At 41.0% G+C, this 16,671-nt stretch overlaps 1 protein-coding gene across 1 annotated transcript in view; it reads right to left on the bottom strand.

Moving 5' to 3' along the window:
* Window positions 1–16,671, bottom strand: part of fam110b (family with sequence similarity 110 member B) — a 115,989-nt gene that overhangs the window by 7,641 nt on the left and 91,677 nt on the right. The window contains exons 3-4 of the mRNA XM_044367205.1: window positions 3,778–4,383; window positions 1,602–2,011 (exon numbers count right to left, since the gene is read on the bottom strand). Coding sequence (XP_044223140.1) covers window positions 1,602–2,011; window positions 3,778–3,900 — 533 coding nt within the window. The 5' untranslated portion in view covers window positions 3,901–4,383. The remainder of the gene's footprint in view (window positions 1–1,601; window positions 2,012–3,777; window positions 4,384–16,671) is intronic.

Genomic DNA, 16,671 nt, shown 5'->3' with positions numbered 1-16,671 from the left:
TCTTGTGGTGAACAAAGTACAGTACTGTGCAAAAGTTTTAGGCACTAAAAGTAAAGTGAGAATGCTTACAAAAATATTGCTATAAATTATTTTAATCTATAAATTAACTGCTTACAAAGTTGAGAAAACAGCAGAAACCTAAATGAAATCAATATTTGCTGTGAGCAGCTTTTCCTTTAAAACAGCAGCAGTTCTCCTTGGTACACTTTAACACAGTTTTTCATGGTAACTTGAATGGTAACTTGTTGTAACCATCCTGGAGAAAGAATGTTCTTCTCTGGATTTATTATTTACGCCATCTCAGGTGCTTCTTCATGTAATCCCAGATTGACTCCATGATGTTGAGATCAGGGCTCTGTGGGGGACATACCATATCATCTGTTGCAGGGCTCATCATTCTTCATGTTGCTGAAAATAGTTATTTATGACTCTAGCTGTATGCTTGGGGTTATTGTCATGTCATGAATAAATTTGGGACCGATCAGACACCTCCTTGATGGTAGTGCATGATGGAATCTAAACATTTAGGGTGCCTAAAACTTTTGCACAGTACTGTACATCAGTGGTTTTATTATGAAAAAACATCCACTGTATTTGATAAATTGTTAATGATTAACCAACTATTGATTGTTAACGTGGCTTGCATCCCTAATCAGGCTCATGTATGATTCCATAGTTCAGCTTGATCATAAGTGATGCATTTTCCACATTTCTGCCTTGACTGCTGCTGGACACTTAACATTAGTGTGAAGTTAGAGCAGGTGGCACAACATGAAGAACAGTGGTGGGAAATCATTGAGTAACATTTCTTTACCAAAGCATTAATCACTTGTTTTGCTGTGGTGACCAGTCATTACAATACATTAGGTAATACAGCATAGCTTCCATAGTCTTTTTAATCTCGGCTGGATGTTTGAGTTGTCGGGTCATGAGGATTTTCTGCTGACATTTCAAGTGGTTGTATGAATTCACAATATTAATTTTGGTTGCAAAGTAATGTAGGTGCCTTTGATGGTCGTCATCAGTTCAAGTTCCACACAGTAGACTGCACAACTGTTTACAGTACAAGCACTGCACTTTTGTCAGAACTGGGGGTGGATAAGTGCATTTGTTCTTCCTCCCCATTGCCAGGTTTCCACAATCACTCATTTTTGTTGTTCCTAAGGAACTTTTTCTTTCACATTTTACACCACTCTCTCACATTTGTTAAGATTTATTTACATCTATATCCTGCCCCCACTTCCACACAGTTTGTCATGTGCAGTAACATGCACTCATTTAGTGATGCTGCTTAGGGAGAAATTAGGTGCGTTCATCCTGATGCACTGGATCTTGACGGCATCAATGTTATACATACAAATTAAATCACACAGAGGCCTGAATTTAGATTATGATTCAGAACTATGTGATCATATTTTGATTAATTGTGCAGCCCTAATATCTGTCCATCGCATGTACAGTACCAGTCAAACGTTTGGATCCACCTTCCCATTCACTCGAATGAGGAAGTGTGCACAAACTTTTGACTGGTACTGTACATAATCATTTATCCAATTCACAGATTAATTTACATGAGACTTGAGCATGGTGTGACAGTTTACCCTGATGGTGTCCAACTCCTGGCCATGCCCCCTGATGACCTCATCAGCACAGCACTCTTAGCTCCACCCCCAAGCCCTTCAGAACCTGCTCCTGAAGAGGAAGATGAGTTCAGGAGGTTTTTTAGGATCTCCAGGTTTAAATTTTCCCGTTTGCTACTGCTGCTTGCTGCACACGTGTCTGACTTGGCGTTGTTATTGGACGGTTTGAAAGGCATCCCCCCTCCATTTCCTCCTCCACCAATCCCAGAGCCCATCTTGGACAGAAGGGTATGGCCTACGGGAGGCTTGGCCAGAACAGGTGGTTTGATTGGCTCTTGCTTGGCGTTGATTACCTCCTGGCTCTTGACATACTTTGCCTTGTCAGCTTCTAGTCTCTCAACAGCACTGAGGCGCTTTGGGTTAGGTTCAACCTGAAACAAACACAGTTCAAAATTATGTGAAATATCTTCACTATTACACTTCCTCTCATTCTTTGCTCACATCCACTTTTAGAGAACTACTCTTAGCTAGTTTAGCGAGTCAGAAAACATATATGATTTTGTGTAGCAGAAATGTCTTTTTTATCCTGTTAATTATCTTACAACTCCTCTGGTTTATCTTGTGACTATTTGAAAGGGTCTCCACTACCTGATTTAAACAATAATTTATCCTAAAAACAAACCACAGATATTCCTGCACATGCTGCATTGCTAAATGGGTAAAGTCAAGCAATGTTCACATTGAATATCTGTTATTTCTGTCATTCCGATACTACAGTACACTTATCCTATTAGTACTCTACTATTCTATCGTAAACTATTCTATTATCCTTCGAGTCGTCTTATGTTTTCAGATTGTCTGTCTGTCCGTCTGTCCCATTTTTGTGAATGTGATATCTCAGGAAACACTTGAGGGGATTTCTTTGGTGGTCTAAGGTCAAAGGTCAAGGTCACTGTGACCTCATGTCCATCTCATTCTAGTGAACATGATATGTCAGGAACTCCAGGAGGGAATTCATTACATTTGGCACAAACATCCACTTAGACTCAAGGATGAACTGATTAGAATTTGGTGGTCAAAGGTCAAGATCATTGTGACCTCACAAAATGGTATTTGGCCAAGTTTCACACAAATGTCTTATAAGATAAAATGATGAAGTGATGACAATTTATATCCAAAAGGTCAAAGGTGAATTTTTCTGTGACATCATAATGTTATGCAAAACACTTTGCTGGTCATTATTCAATGCCATAACTCACTCATTTGGTCGGATATTGAATTGGTGACACTAATCTTGGATGCCCACCTTGCAACTGTGGTGATTGTGTAGATCACCTGTGCTGCCATGTTGAAGATGTGTGTAAAGCATGCACGTTTTAGAATTTGTAGCTTCTTTGCAGCAACATCCATATCTGAAGCATGTCTGAGCTGTCATGCTACAACTTTGTGTTCTATCAGAGTCAGCTTTATTGGCCAAGCATGTGTACACATACAAGGAAAATACACTTAATACCTTTTATTAAATTCCTTCAAAGTCTTCACTACAAATATTATATGAGTCTGGACAGACATGTATGTAAAGTGCAACTTGTCTGGTTGGAGAAGGCATATAACCGTCTAATTTCACTTTATATTTCAGATATCTATCTATCTATTGATAAATAAATATTATACTGTATAAAGCATTCTATTTTCAAGTTATTCTATAGTTTTTCAATTTATTCAATTTCAAGTTATTGTATAGTTTTCTTCTATTTATTGTTTACTGTTCTATTCTAATTTATATTAGTATATAACTATTCAATTTGATGGTGTAGTTTTACTTATTTACCTTTACTTTGCTCTCTTTTCTGTATCCTTATCTAGTCTGGTTTGTGTAGTGCTCAAACACCTAATTTCTACTTAAAAATGGTGTTTGTCAAATCATCTGACTTTCTTGCTGCATCATAGTACACTTAATATCACAGGAATGCAAGCTCTGAAGTGTTACAAAGTTAGTTCTTCATCCTGACTGCAGACAGTCCCTGAAGACTCAAAACATTCTCACTCATTTACAGCCCTAATTGTATCAGTTCAAGTTCCATGAGAATGTGTATATACAGTAAACAGTTCATTACACACACACACACACACACACACACACACACACATACACACACACGCAGACACAGCTTTGCACAGAGGGATCAAATGGTACCTGTCTTCTGAAGTAGTCAGGGCCCTTGTTAAGGATGCGGAGGGGTACAGTGGAACTGAAGGGTGTTGCAGGGCCAGCGGCCTTGCTATCTGGCAGGGCTGGGGCCAGTGTCTCTGTCGGCATGGCAACGAGGCGATTGGGGTGGCCGGCCGTGGTGGCAGAAGGTGTGGGGGGGTCGACAGAGGGTGGGGGCACTGGAGGACCCCCAAAACATGAAGACACAAGGTGGAGAGGAGAAAGCCTAGAAAGAGAGAAACCCCCTGGCCCTCCACATCGTCTGAGGGACCCTGTGAGACTGAGTCTGACACTGGCCAGGGGCTGGGGCTGATAACTATAGTCAAATAATACTAGGAGGTATTTACTGGGAGGTCTCTTCTGGTTTGTGATGGTCTACTGAACTAAGCAAGAGGAAGATAGATGGATGGAAAATTAAAGAACCAGTGCAGTGACAGAATGGAAAAGAGTGACAAGAGTGTTTCAGTGCAGTGGTGTGGATGAGTGCTTCCACAGGACTGAAGGAAAAGCAGAGGATGTGGGGAAAGGAAAGATCAACCCGCACTGCTTCTCCACCCTCGCTTCAGCTCTCATTTCAGCTTGCCACACTATCTGAAATAGAGAAAAAGAAACAACCAATTGGGTTAGAGTTAGGCTGTGACATCATGCACCCAGCAACAATAGCAGGAATAGCTTGCAGGAGACACACACACACACACACATACATTACAAAGAATACATATACATATACACACAAACACACACACATACATATACATACATATATATCTATATATGCATATATAAATGTGTGTATAAAGAAAAATATGGGCTCATATTTGCATAATGACAAAATAAGAAATGACCTGGAGAAAAGACATTTCAATCAAAAAACAAAATAATTATTAATTAACTATCGTATCAACCAAATGGCAAAGTCCGCAAGCAATGAAGTGTCCACAAGCTAACAAATACTCTACAGGTTAAGAAGCTAACAGGCTAACAAGCACTGAGGCCCTGTTTACACCTGGTATTAAAACCCTTCTTGGGTGATCCAATCATAAGTGGTCAGCTCTAAAAACAGGTGTAAACGCACCCAAGACACACTGAGGATGGATTAAGATCTGATCACTCAGACCACATTCGGAGGTAGTCTAAGCTGCATGTGGTCATATTCATTTAGTGGTGTAAACACTATGCCTCCTGGGCCACATTGAAGGACCGCCTACTCAACTGACGTCCTCAATTTTCGGGCGTACTAGGCACAGGACCCTCTGTCCAAAGCTGCTCAACTTGTTTAATAACAGGATAAACAAATTATTTTGTTTTTCATGTGAATTAAAAATGTAATCCACCTCCCATTTTTTCCTGTTTTTCCCGATCCCCTGACCGGTTTCCCTCCTCATATTGAAAATTAGAATAGAAATTTAACTATTAATTTTTCGCTTGTCTGTCTAAAAAAATATTTCAGAAGCTAAACCTAGCTGGATAGTTTCCTCTGTCCTGTCAAACTGATATTGATTTTTAGTTTCGCTGTGCTGCTCACCATAATGGAGCACAATCAGGAGGACGACTGCTTTATTCCAAATAGTTTCACTGTATGAACCTGGACTGCGTATGAAACAGCTGACCTATTGGATGTGTAGAAGAACACAGAACATTAATTAACATTAGATCCTGACTGATCCTGTCGGCACGTCGGAGATTTAAATAATGGAGAAATACAGCTGTGGGGAGATCGCTGCATCTCTCTCTCTCTCTCTATCTCCCGACATGGAATATTTATATATATCCTGAATATTTATCCTGTTATCAAACAAGTTGAACACAGCTTTAGACGAATAACGAACAAATTTGGTCTTTGAAAACGGAAATGATGTCTGTGTTTATTTGCATATAGAGCGGGGACGTGAGATCCGATCACATGTGGTCACTCAGGATGCATGTGGAGACGCATGTTAATGCCAGGTGTAAACAGACACACTTAAAGCAGTCCACTTGTGATCAGATCACCCGAGACGTATATTAATACCAGGTGTAAACAGGGCCTGAGTCTACTGAATCCAGGCTAACAAGCTAACAACCACTGAGTCTACTCTCCAAAGGCTAACAAGCTAACAGGCTAACAAGTACTGAGTCTACTACCAGGCTAAAAGGCTAACAAACTGTGTCTGATTCTGGCACATGAACGAATCTGGTGAGCCCCTGAGCCTCAGTTGGTGTTCAGTATTCTTTGGCATACAGGTAGTAGATCAGCATGTATGGGATGTGTCTAGGGCAGTGAGTCTGTACGAGTGCAGGTACTGGTATCAGCAGTAGGGAAAACGACATGGGCTTCATAGACAATTGGCGGACTTTCTGGGGAAGACCTGGTCTGATTAGGAGAGATGGCATACTTCCCACTTTATTAGTAGACCAAAACCATGAAAACTCAAAGTTGAGAACAGGAGGCAGAGCTGCAGTCCTACCACGCTTCTTTGTGCTTCCATTAGAGCAGTTACCCACCCAAAACCACATAGAAACTGTGTCAGTCCCCCAACCACTTAAATCAATTAAATCCAAAGTAAATAGAAGACGATTCATTCATAAAAATCAAATAAAAATTAACACCACCACTGCAATAGTACAACAAAAAAGGGGAGAATTAAATGTGGACTCTTAAACATTGGATCTCTGTCACCTAAAGCCGTATTTGTAAATCATCTAATCTCAGATTATTATATTAATTTATTTTGTCTTACTGAAACCTGGCTGTGTCATGAAGAATATGTCAGCCTAAATTAATCCACTCATCCAGTCATATTAATTCTCACATTCCTCAAGGTCCCAGCTAAGGAGGTGGAGTTGCAGCCATTTTCAACTCAAGCCTAATTATCAACCCTAGACCTATATTTAATTCTAACTCATTCGAAAGCCTTGAAAACTTAACAGCCAATTCTATTTGTTTTAGCAGGGCAGGAATTATACCACAGCCAAACGGCCAGTGCCATGGATGCCCCGGAGTGTGGCCATAATGCCCTTCAAAAATTAACTACACAAACAGCCAGTTTGGAATGTTTTGAACTGGCTGTGGTGCCCCTAAAAGAAAGTTGCGCATTTCCTCATTTAAAACTACACGTGACAAAGCAAATTAACAGACTGAACGTTTCCCAGCGTCATCACGCTGAGCATCAACAGTAGCGCAAGATTTCTCCCGCAAATATATGTGTAACGTTAACATACACATTAACAGCTAGCCTGCTAGCTTACATTAGCTAACAATTAAAATTATGTGATAAGCACAGGCAGCTAATCATTGTACAGTGTATTAATACACGTTGTGTTTTAAAGTACGGTCACACACTCTCCTAACCGGCCTCGGAAGCAGTCAAAAATTATTTTCTCTGGCAGTTAACGTAGTAGACTGCCTGTGTCACCTGTCTGTGACAGTGATAACTCATCTGGCAGCTTGATGTAATCCGTTTCTACAGTAGAGACGTTGGAAGACACTTTGGACTCCTTTTCACTCGTCATGAATTTATTTCCTCCGTGGCAAAAAACATGTTATACGATCCTTCAGAAACTGCTGCAGATTAAACTAGACTAACAAAACACTTTTAGTGCTGATTGACTCTAACACACTCACTATAGACAAACTTTATGACACTCGCTAGCCTAGCAACATTAATGCTCCAAACAACCCATAATTCAAAACTCCATGTTGAAGGCAGTTTCACATTGGGACTTCATCCATTGAAAAAGAAGATCTGATGTTGTTAACAAGCCGTTAGTGGAGTGTGTGCGCAAATTAACCTGTAGACCGACGTGTAACCCGTCAAAATATTCTCACAGTTAACTGTTGACATCCAAACCAGGATATTGCTAACTACAAATGTACATAGTGTTTATAACTTGCTGTGAGACCTGATGGGTTGCTACTTTTTCAGCGCAATGCAATGTCAACAGACACACACATGCATGCGCGATCTCAGACTCAAATGCTAATAATTGCACAAGTATTGAAACTTGTTCAGATTAATTTTGATCACCGTTACCCATTTATAGACTTCATCATTAAAATATAACAATAACAATTAATATAATGAATTGTTCACGTTTTTTCAGACAGCATTTTGCGGAAAAGTCAAACATTCAGTGTACAGTCTTTATAAACTCAGTGCTGTTTTTCAGTACACTGTCTACTAATTGTTGATTGTATACTGTTTTGTCTTCATACAATGTAATTTTCACTTATTGTTTTTGCACCATTGGTTTTGGCTTTGGTGCCCTACATTTTGGCCATGATGCCCCAATAAATTTGTATTTATCAAAGGCCAAAGTAGCCTTGCCCTAAAAATGACTTAATTACAGGCCTGTTATAGTGTACCGCTAGTACTAAACGGTCTCAGCACAGCAGCAAGTTGAGTGCATACAGCTATGGTAAATCCAGAGGGACAAACGTGTCAGTCAGTCAAAATCTGCACTGCTTAAAGCAAGCTAAACATTATCACACAGTACTCAAGTTAGTTTTTAACACAGTTTAAGGTTGTAATGCTTCTATTTTTATTGCTGGAAGCTAGTCTGGTGACATATAAAACAAAGAATGGGAGCGAAAGTGAGGCCTTTTGTTAGTGTCAGACTTTAGATTGTGAGTATATGGCTACTTCTTGGAGGCACAACATACCAGTACAGACCATGGACGTATTATAAGACCTGGATACGGAGCCACCGCTCAGCCCTGCTGCAAATTTTGCCCAGCGGCCACTCGTGGCATTGCAATGAAAAAAATCCCCTGTGGCCCAAAAAGCATTTGTCAGTAAAACTGTTGACAGGACACCGCCAAATGCAAATAAGGTCAGTTATGACTCTTTCTATTGAGAATATTTGATCCATGAAGGTTTTATATTTGTTAAACTTTCCTTGAGCCTATAAAAGTGATTTTAATCCGTCATCCCAATGCAGTCTATGGGCCATGTGGGAACTTGCGGGCAGGCCAGCGGGAGAAACACTACTGCACATATTCAGTGAGCCACATATCCCCGGAAGTAAACCCGGAAGCTAAAAACTTTTTTGGCTCATGCACCAGGTGAGCAATTCTCATTTCACAGAATATGCACCATCCTTAAGTTCAGTATCCAGTTCTTATACATCCATGGTACAGACCTGATATGTATTGAACTCACAAATGAATTGGATTGGCACTTTGGATTTGCATTTTGGATTATGCTAGCACTAGCAGATAGTCTGAGCTAACCAACCATGAGCATCTGCTGTCAGACTCTCTGTGTCCATGCTGGAAACACAGAGAGTCCGCTGGAGCTTTGACAGTCACTAGAAGCAAATTCATGGCCCTTTGTAAAAGTTACTGTGTGGTATCTGCATTGTAAGCTGAGCTTGCAACTCTACTACGAGAGGCTCTCCAGTGTGTGGGGGAGTGTCAGTACTTAGCCATAGCCCTGCCATTTATTATGGTTAGCTTTACTGTTGTCAGTCCTGAATATCTTGTAAAGCTCTGAATATAGTACAATTAGTTATTAGTGGGCCCATGTGTTTTGTTTACCGCCACAGAAGAGGAATAAATCTTTGGGTTATTTGTATAACCATAGTTCTCTGAGTAGCACAATGATGCCTCTCTGCCGTCTCTTATCAGCCTTATTAATGCTACTAGCAGCTCTGTGTGCGAGGCACATTCTGAGGCAACAGTTAGCTAGTGTTGTGATAGCTCTACCTGGTGTGGCAACTGATATGTGAAATATACCTCGGAGTCTTGCCCATTACCAAGATGGCACTGACCTGGCGGCAGCCTGTTGCAGCAACCCCTTCTTTTTCACCCTAGTTTTGACTTTTTCTTCCTATTTCCTCTACCAGAAACGCTGTGTTTATTTGTAAATTTCACCTGGTGCATTTGAAGCCACGTGGGTAAGTTCTTGCTAAGTGTTCTATCCTAAGAAGTTACATAGAGACGATGAATAAATACACCCATGATGAGCTACTGGAATGCTGGTGTAGAGCTGGAGCTCTGTAGGCAGACATGCTTTAGTGAACAGTCAGGGGGAGTACAAGGAGTGCAGTCTGCTCTGGTTCACTGAGGCATGGCTGAATGGGAATATACTGGACTGCTCCACTGAACTAGCCAGCTTCACACTAGTGTGGGCAGACAGGGGAAAACAAAGACATAAGAAGAGAGGAGGTGGTCTCACTGTCTTTGCTAACAGTGAAGGAACGCATCTGCATTCTCGACATCAAGCTGATGGCAGTGGGACTGAGACCGTACGAGCTGCCACAGGAGTTCTCACACGCCATTGTTGTGTAAATTCTACTGTCAGCTGCAGCACAGAGCATGTGTGATGTCATCCACTCAGTCATCGTGGCACTTCAGACCAAACATCCCAGCGCCCTCATAATAATCAGTGGTGACTTCAATCATGTCTCTCTTTCTGGACTCCTGACCAACTTCAAGCAATATGTGGACTGTGCAACAAGGGATTATAAAGGTCCTGCACCTCCTTTATGCCAACATGAAGGGGGCATACAGCTCCACTGCCCTCCCCCCACTGGATGGATCAGACCACAACTTTATAATACCAAACTAACTTTATATAATTATTTTTATATTATTTAACTTTATATACCAACAGGTGTGTTAAGGTTGTGTCTAAGGATGCTGTGGAGGCCCTGCAGGAATGTTTCCATGTTACAGACTGGGATCTGTTTCTGGAGGACTGTGGTGAGGACATTAAAGGTCTCTCTCACTGTGTAACTGACTACATTTGCTTCTGTGAGAAGAGCGTTGTACCAACAAAGGTCCGCTGTTTCCCCAACAATAAACCATGGACAAACAAAGACAAGAACTTTCTCAACAGAAAGAAGAGGGAGTTTATGGCAAGTGACAAGGAAGAGCTCCCCAACCCTTAGCTGCCACTCGGAGGTGGTGATGGGCAGCACTGGTGCACCCCAAGGAACCATACTAGCAACATTTTGGTTCACATTCTACACCTCAGTTTTCCAATTCAACTCAGGAACCTGCCACTTCCAAAAGTTCTCTGATGACTCCCTCATTGTTGGATGTAACAGTTATGAAAAGTAGTTGTTCTGAGTGATCACCTTTATCCTATGATGAAACATTTCTATCCTGATGGGAGTGGTCTCTTCCAGGATGACAATGCTCCAATTCATAGGGCACAAGGGGTCACTCAATGGTTTGATGAGTTGAACACCTAGGGGAGATTTTGGACTGACGTGTTAGATGGTACTCTCCACCACCATCATCAAAACACCAAATGAAGGATCATCTGGTGTTTTGATGATGGTCTTTTGAAGAATGGTGTTCATCCCTCCAGAAGAGTTCTGGAGACATGTAGAATCAATGCCAAGGCTGAGGAACACCATTCTTCAATGGGCATTATGAAAATGGTCAGCCATTTTGAATCTATTTTGCCACCCTTGGTGTGGTGTGCCGGACAATTTTGCCCAAAACATGTTTGGGGCATTAAACAGAAAGTTGTTGTAACTCGGCTTGACATTTTCCAATCTGCACCAAATTTCTCATGTTTGATAAGAGTCCAGGCCTGAACAGATCTACATGTCAATATTGAGTCATAGTTATAGTGCCACCTACTGATAACAGGATATCAGCGCCATTTATGAAAGTGCGAGGAACCTATTGTTGGGATCATTATTATTAGGGGCCAAGCAAGCACACAAGTGCCAGGGGTCCAACAGTCCCTGGCACTGACAGTGTGAGGAACATATTGTTTTTGTAAAGATTATTATTATTATTATTATTATTATTATTATTATTATTATTATTATTATTATTATCATCAGGGTCCGAGCACAAAAGTGCCAGGGGCCCATACTTGTCCTGTTAGATCTTAGTGCCGCATTCGACACAATTGACCATCAAATCCTTTTGCAGAGACTGGAACTTTTAATTGGCATTAAAGGAACTGCATTAAGCTGGTTTCAGGCCTACTTATCAGACCGATTTCAGTTTGTACATGTTAATGATGAATCGTCCGTGAAGGCACGGAGTTCCACAAGGTTCTGTACTTGGACCAATTCTATTCACCTTGTATATGCTTCCTTTAGGTAATATTATTAGGAAACACTCCATAAATTAATAATAAATCAACTGATAATAAACCAATCAGTTAAACAAACTCCAAGCATGCCTTAAGGACATAAAGACCTGGATGACCTGCAATTTTCTACTACTAAACTCAGATAAAACTGAAGTTATTGTGCTTGGCCCTAAACACCTTAGAAACACATTATCTAATGATATAGCTACTCTGGATGGCATTACCCTGGCCTCCAGCACCACTGTAAGGAATCTGGGAGTTATCTTTGATCAGGATATGTCCTTTAACTCCCACATAAATCAAATTTCAAAGAATGCCTTTTTTCACTTACGTAATATCACAAAAATCAGGCACATCCTGTCCCAAAAAGATGCAGAAAAACTAGTCCACGCATTTGTTACTTCTAGGCTGGATTATTGCAATTCCTTATTATCAGGCTGCTCTAACAAGTCTCTAAAGACTCCAGCTGGTCCAGAATGCAGCTGCATGTGTACTGACTAAAACTAGGAAAAGAGATCACATTTCTCCCATTTTAGCTTCGCTTCACTGGCTTCCTGTAAATGCTTCTGTAAATTAAAGGGTACGGTCTTGACCTGCTCTATGTGAAAAGTGTCCTGAGATGACTTTTGTTGCAATTTGGGGCTATATAAATAAAAATTGATTGATTGATTGACAAACATCATCCGATTTACATGAAATTTACATGATGTGGTCTCCACATGATATACAGCAAAATTCTGTATAATTAGTGGGACATATAGTTTTTGCGGAACGCTGTTGCTGTGGTGATGTGGCAAATTTTGATGTTTCGCCATGGAAGAGGTAATTGTACATCATCCAATCTACCCCAAATCTCTCATGCTTGAGAAGAGTCCAGGTCTGAACACATCTGCATGTCAATATTGACTCATACTCATAGCGCCACCTACTGACAACAGGAAATTAAAGTGCTGTATTTTCATGACCTATGCCAGCAGGTTGACCAGATCAACCTAATATTTGGTCAGCTAAGTTGTAAGACCTTGATGATGCTAAATAGTGAAGCTTTTGAGATATAATCAAAAGCTGTTGCCATGGTGACACATTATTCGCCATGAAACTCGAAGCTGTTTTTTAGGGGCTAGGGATGCTTGGAAACTTGCGAAACCTGGCACACCTGTCACACACCAAATTTCTCATGCTTGATAAAAATCCTGTCCTGAACACATCTAAATGTTAATATTGAAGCATAGTCATAGTGCCACCTTCTGACAACAGGAAGTCAGCCTTGTATGACAAACATCATCTGATTCACATGATATTTTCAAGGTGTGGTCTACAGTTCATAAACAGTAACATGATGTATACTTAATAGGTGTTCTCTAGCACCACATAGTGGACACAGGAAATGATATTTAACTCTTTCATGCAATGTTTGATGAATCCTTTGACTGCGCTGCACCCCGATGTGCGCAGGGGTGAGAGGGCCTGATCGTCGCTGCATTTTTGAGGGCCTAAACGTGCACGAAAAGTTGTTAAACTTTGCACATACATCAGAAGTGGTGAAAAATTTAATATTTTATCGGTCCCAAACATGGGCGTGGCAAAATGATTCAATAGCACCCCTTAGAAAATTAAGAAAATTGAGCCCCTCAATACAAATTGTCGTAGAAGAATGAAATTCAGTATGCACATGTATCATGACCAGACGCACCAAAAAGTCTCTTGGAGCCATAACCTAAGTCCAACAGGAGGTCAGCCATTTTGGATTGAAGTTGTGATTTTGATGCCGATTTTGCCATTTCCAGCCCGCACACGAACTCCTCCTAGAGGTTTGACCTCAGCAACTTCAAATTCAGTCAGTATCATCTTCAGACCTTGGAGATGAAAAGTTCTCAAAATGGTGAGTTTTTGACATTCCCAGGGGGGTGTGGCTGGGTGTTGAATTTTGATCCTTTGCCATGAAAATTGAAATGGCCATGGCTACATTCTGCAGCTCATGACCCATAATCAAATGCCGTTGCCATGGTGACACATTCTTCGCCACAAAGTGCAAAGCTGTTTTTCAGCGGCGAGACACGCTTGAAAACTCACAAAACTTTGCACACATATGACAGGTTTTAAAGTCTGTAATATTGTACAGGTGGTGGGCATGGGTGTGGCAGAATGACTTGACAGCGCCCCCTACAATATTTTGATGAAGCAGCCCTGCGCCACGTTAAACCTACATGTACGAAAATTGGTACACACATGTATCATGCCAGGGCACACAAAAAAGTCCCCTGGACCCATAGCTTAAACCCAACAGGAAGTCGGCCATTTTGAATTTAGTGGTCAATTTTGGTGATTTTGCATGCCTTGTATTTTAACGAACTCCTCCTACAGAATTCATCATAACGACTTCAAAACAGTGTGTATCATCTAGACTAGTTTGTGATCAACAGTTATTAAAAGATTCAGCTATCATTGAAGCATGTGGCCTAGATGTGGCGTTGAATTTTGATGTTTCGCCATGACACAGGAAATTGCTATAACTTTAGTGTAAATGCTCCAATCTGCACCAAACTCCCAGGCCTGAACACATCTGCATGCCAATATGCAGTCACTGAGGCAAACTGGCTCAATAGCGCCACCTACAAAATTTCAATGAAGCAGCCCCAGCAGCAGGCAAAATAGTGTACAAAGGAAGTGATGTTTATCTCCTTCTTGCAATGTCTGAAAACAGCCCGGGTCTGAAGACATCTACATGCCCGTGACAGAAGCCCTTCGATTGCGCCGCAGCCCAAAGTGCACGGAAATGCGAGGGCCCGATCATCGCTACTTGCAGCTTTAATTATTATTATTCTTTTTTATCCACAATGAAATGCATTTTTGATGGGCTAAATGTGCTCAAAAACTCATGAAACTTTGCACATGCATCAGAAGTAGGGGGAATAGTAATTGGGCATGGACGTGTCCAGTGGGCTCCATAGCACCCCCAAATGCAGGTCCATTTTTGAAAAAGTTTCTTTGATGTTCATGAAATTTGGTGATTTGACAAAATTTCAAATTAAAAGCCCCCACCTTGAAATTTGATGTAGATGAACAAAACTTGGTAGGCACATATATCATGTTCAGACACACAAAAAAGCTTGGAGCCACACCCTAAGTCCAACAGGAAGTTGGCCATTTTCAATAAATTGTGTAATTTTTGCGCAGTTTTTGCCCTTTGCAGGCGTTGTATTTTAACGAACTCTTCCTACAAATTTCACCCGAGTGACTTCAAATTTGGTTAGTGGCAACTTAACACATTTGTGATGAAAAGTTATCAAAATCTTGAGTTTTAATTGAATGCCCTTGATGTGGTGATTCGATGAATTTCGATGTTTCCCCATGAAACAGGAAGTTGTTGTAACTCCACAAGACTTTGTCCAATCTGCCCCAAATTTCACATGCTTGAAAAGACTACATGTAAATATCAGGTCATAGTCATAGCGCCACCTACTGTCAACAAGTAAGCCTTATATAACAAACATCATCTGATTCACGTGGAATTTACAAGGTGTGGTCTACAGTTGATATGTAGCAACCAGATGTATAATTAGTGCGTGTATATATATATTTATATAATATTTAACTCCTACGTGCAATGTTTGATAAGAGCCCCGTCCTGAACATATCTGCATGCTTGCAATAAAAGCCCTTTGACTGCGCCACGCCTCCATGTGCATAAGGGTGCGAGGGCCCAATCATTGCTGCTTGCAGCTTTGATTCTCTATTATTCTTCTTCCAAAAGAAACACAATTTTGAGGGGCTAAACGTGCTCGAAAATTTACAAAACTTTGCACATGCGTCAAAAGTCGTGAAAAATGTAATATTTCATGGGCCTTGGGTATGGATGTGTTAAAATGGCTCGAGGGCACCCCTAGAAAATTTCTAATTCAAAGCCCCCACCTTTAAATTTGACCCTGCTTGCTTTCTGAAGTGACCAAGCAAGAGACTTAAGACTAGGCAGAGGTAGGTTATATTGTATATTATTTTCAGATTCAGTGCTGTTGTTTTTGTTTTGTTAATTGACGAACCGCCGAGTCCCTTTGTGCTGCTTTACTTTGAGGAGTATTTAAAGTTTGCTGCCTGTTTGTCGTTGTGTTTACCACGCTAGACTGTTTGTGTTTGTCCCACTCAGGATTGCTGTGTTTGTGCCACTGTGAGAGAGAAATTAAGTTGCTTTATCAATCGGAAATCAGACAACGTGCATCACAGACTGCCGTCCATATGCGCACTCTCTGTGGACAAAGTAAGTGCTTCTCTCCACTCCGGTTTCCTTCCTCTCTCTTCCCTCTCATTACTAACCCACACACATGTGCACATACACATGCACAGACATCTTCTTACACATCTGACGGTCAGATAACATGGGACACAGCGCCACTCTGCCCTCCTTATCTGCCATCTGGCTATTGTTCTAACCAAGACACCGCGGTCACTTCCGCCATTTGGTTCTCGTGTGACGTGACTTCCTCCCATAGTCACATCTGCATCTAAACTCTCGTGCGATGAGAGTGCCAGATCACGTTGCCATCTTGCCGCCCACACGTACACACACACAAACACACACACACACACACTCTCCCGCTTGCATGTGTTTTCAATGTACATAGCTGTTTTATGTATGTGTTGGGCCGTGGCCAAGAGTTTGGCTTTCAGCAATAATTAACGATTATCAAAGATAATTATCGAAGATAATCGTTAATTATTAAAATCAATAAAATTATTAATAAGATTTAATAATAACGGAGCACCACCCTGGACTCAGGGAAAAAGATAGCCAATTCAGTCTCAAAGTGTACTAATCTATGACTTTGGCACTTTGATTAAA

This window comes from Thunnus albacares, chromosome 12 (assembly GCF_914725855.1).
Source record: "Thunnus albacares chromosome 12, fThuAlb1.1, whole genome shotgun sequence".
Taxonomy (NCBI): Eukaryota; Metazoa; Chordata; class Actinopteri; order Scombriformes; family Scombridae; genus Thunnus; species Thunnus albacares.
The sequence above is the reverse complement of the archived record's forward strand: the minus strand, read 5'-3'. Positions and strand labels throughout refer to the sequence as shown.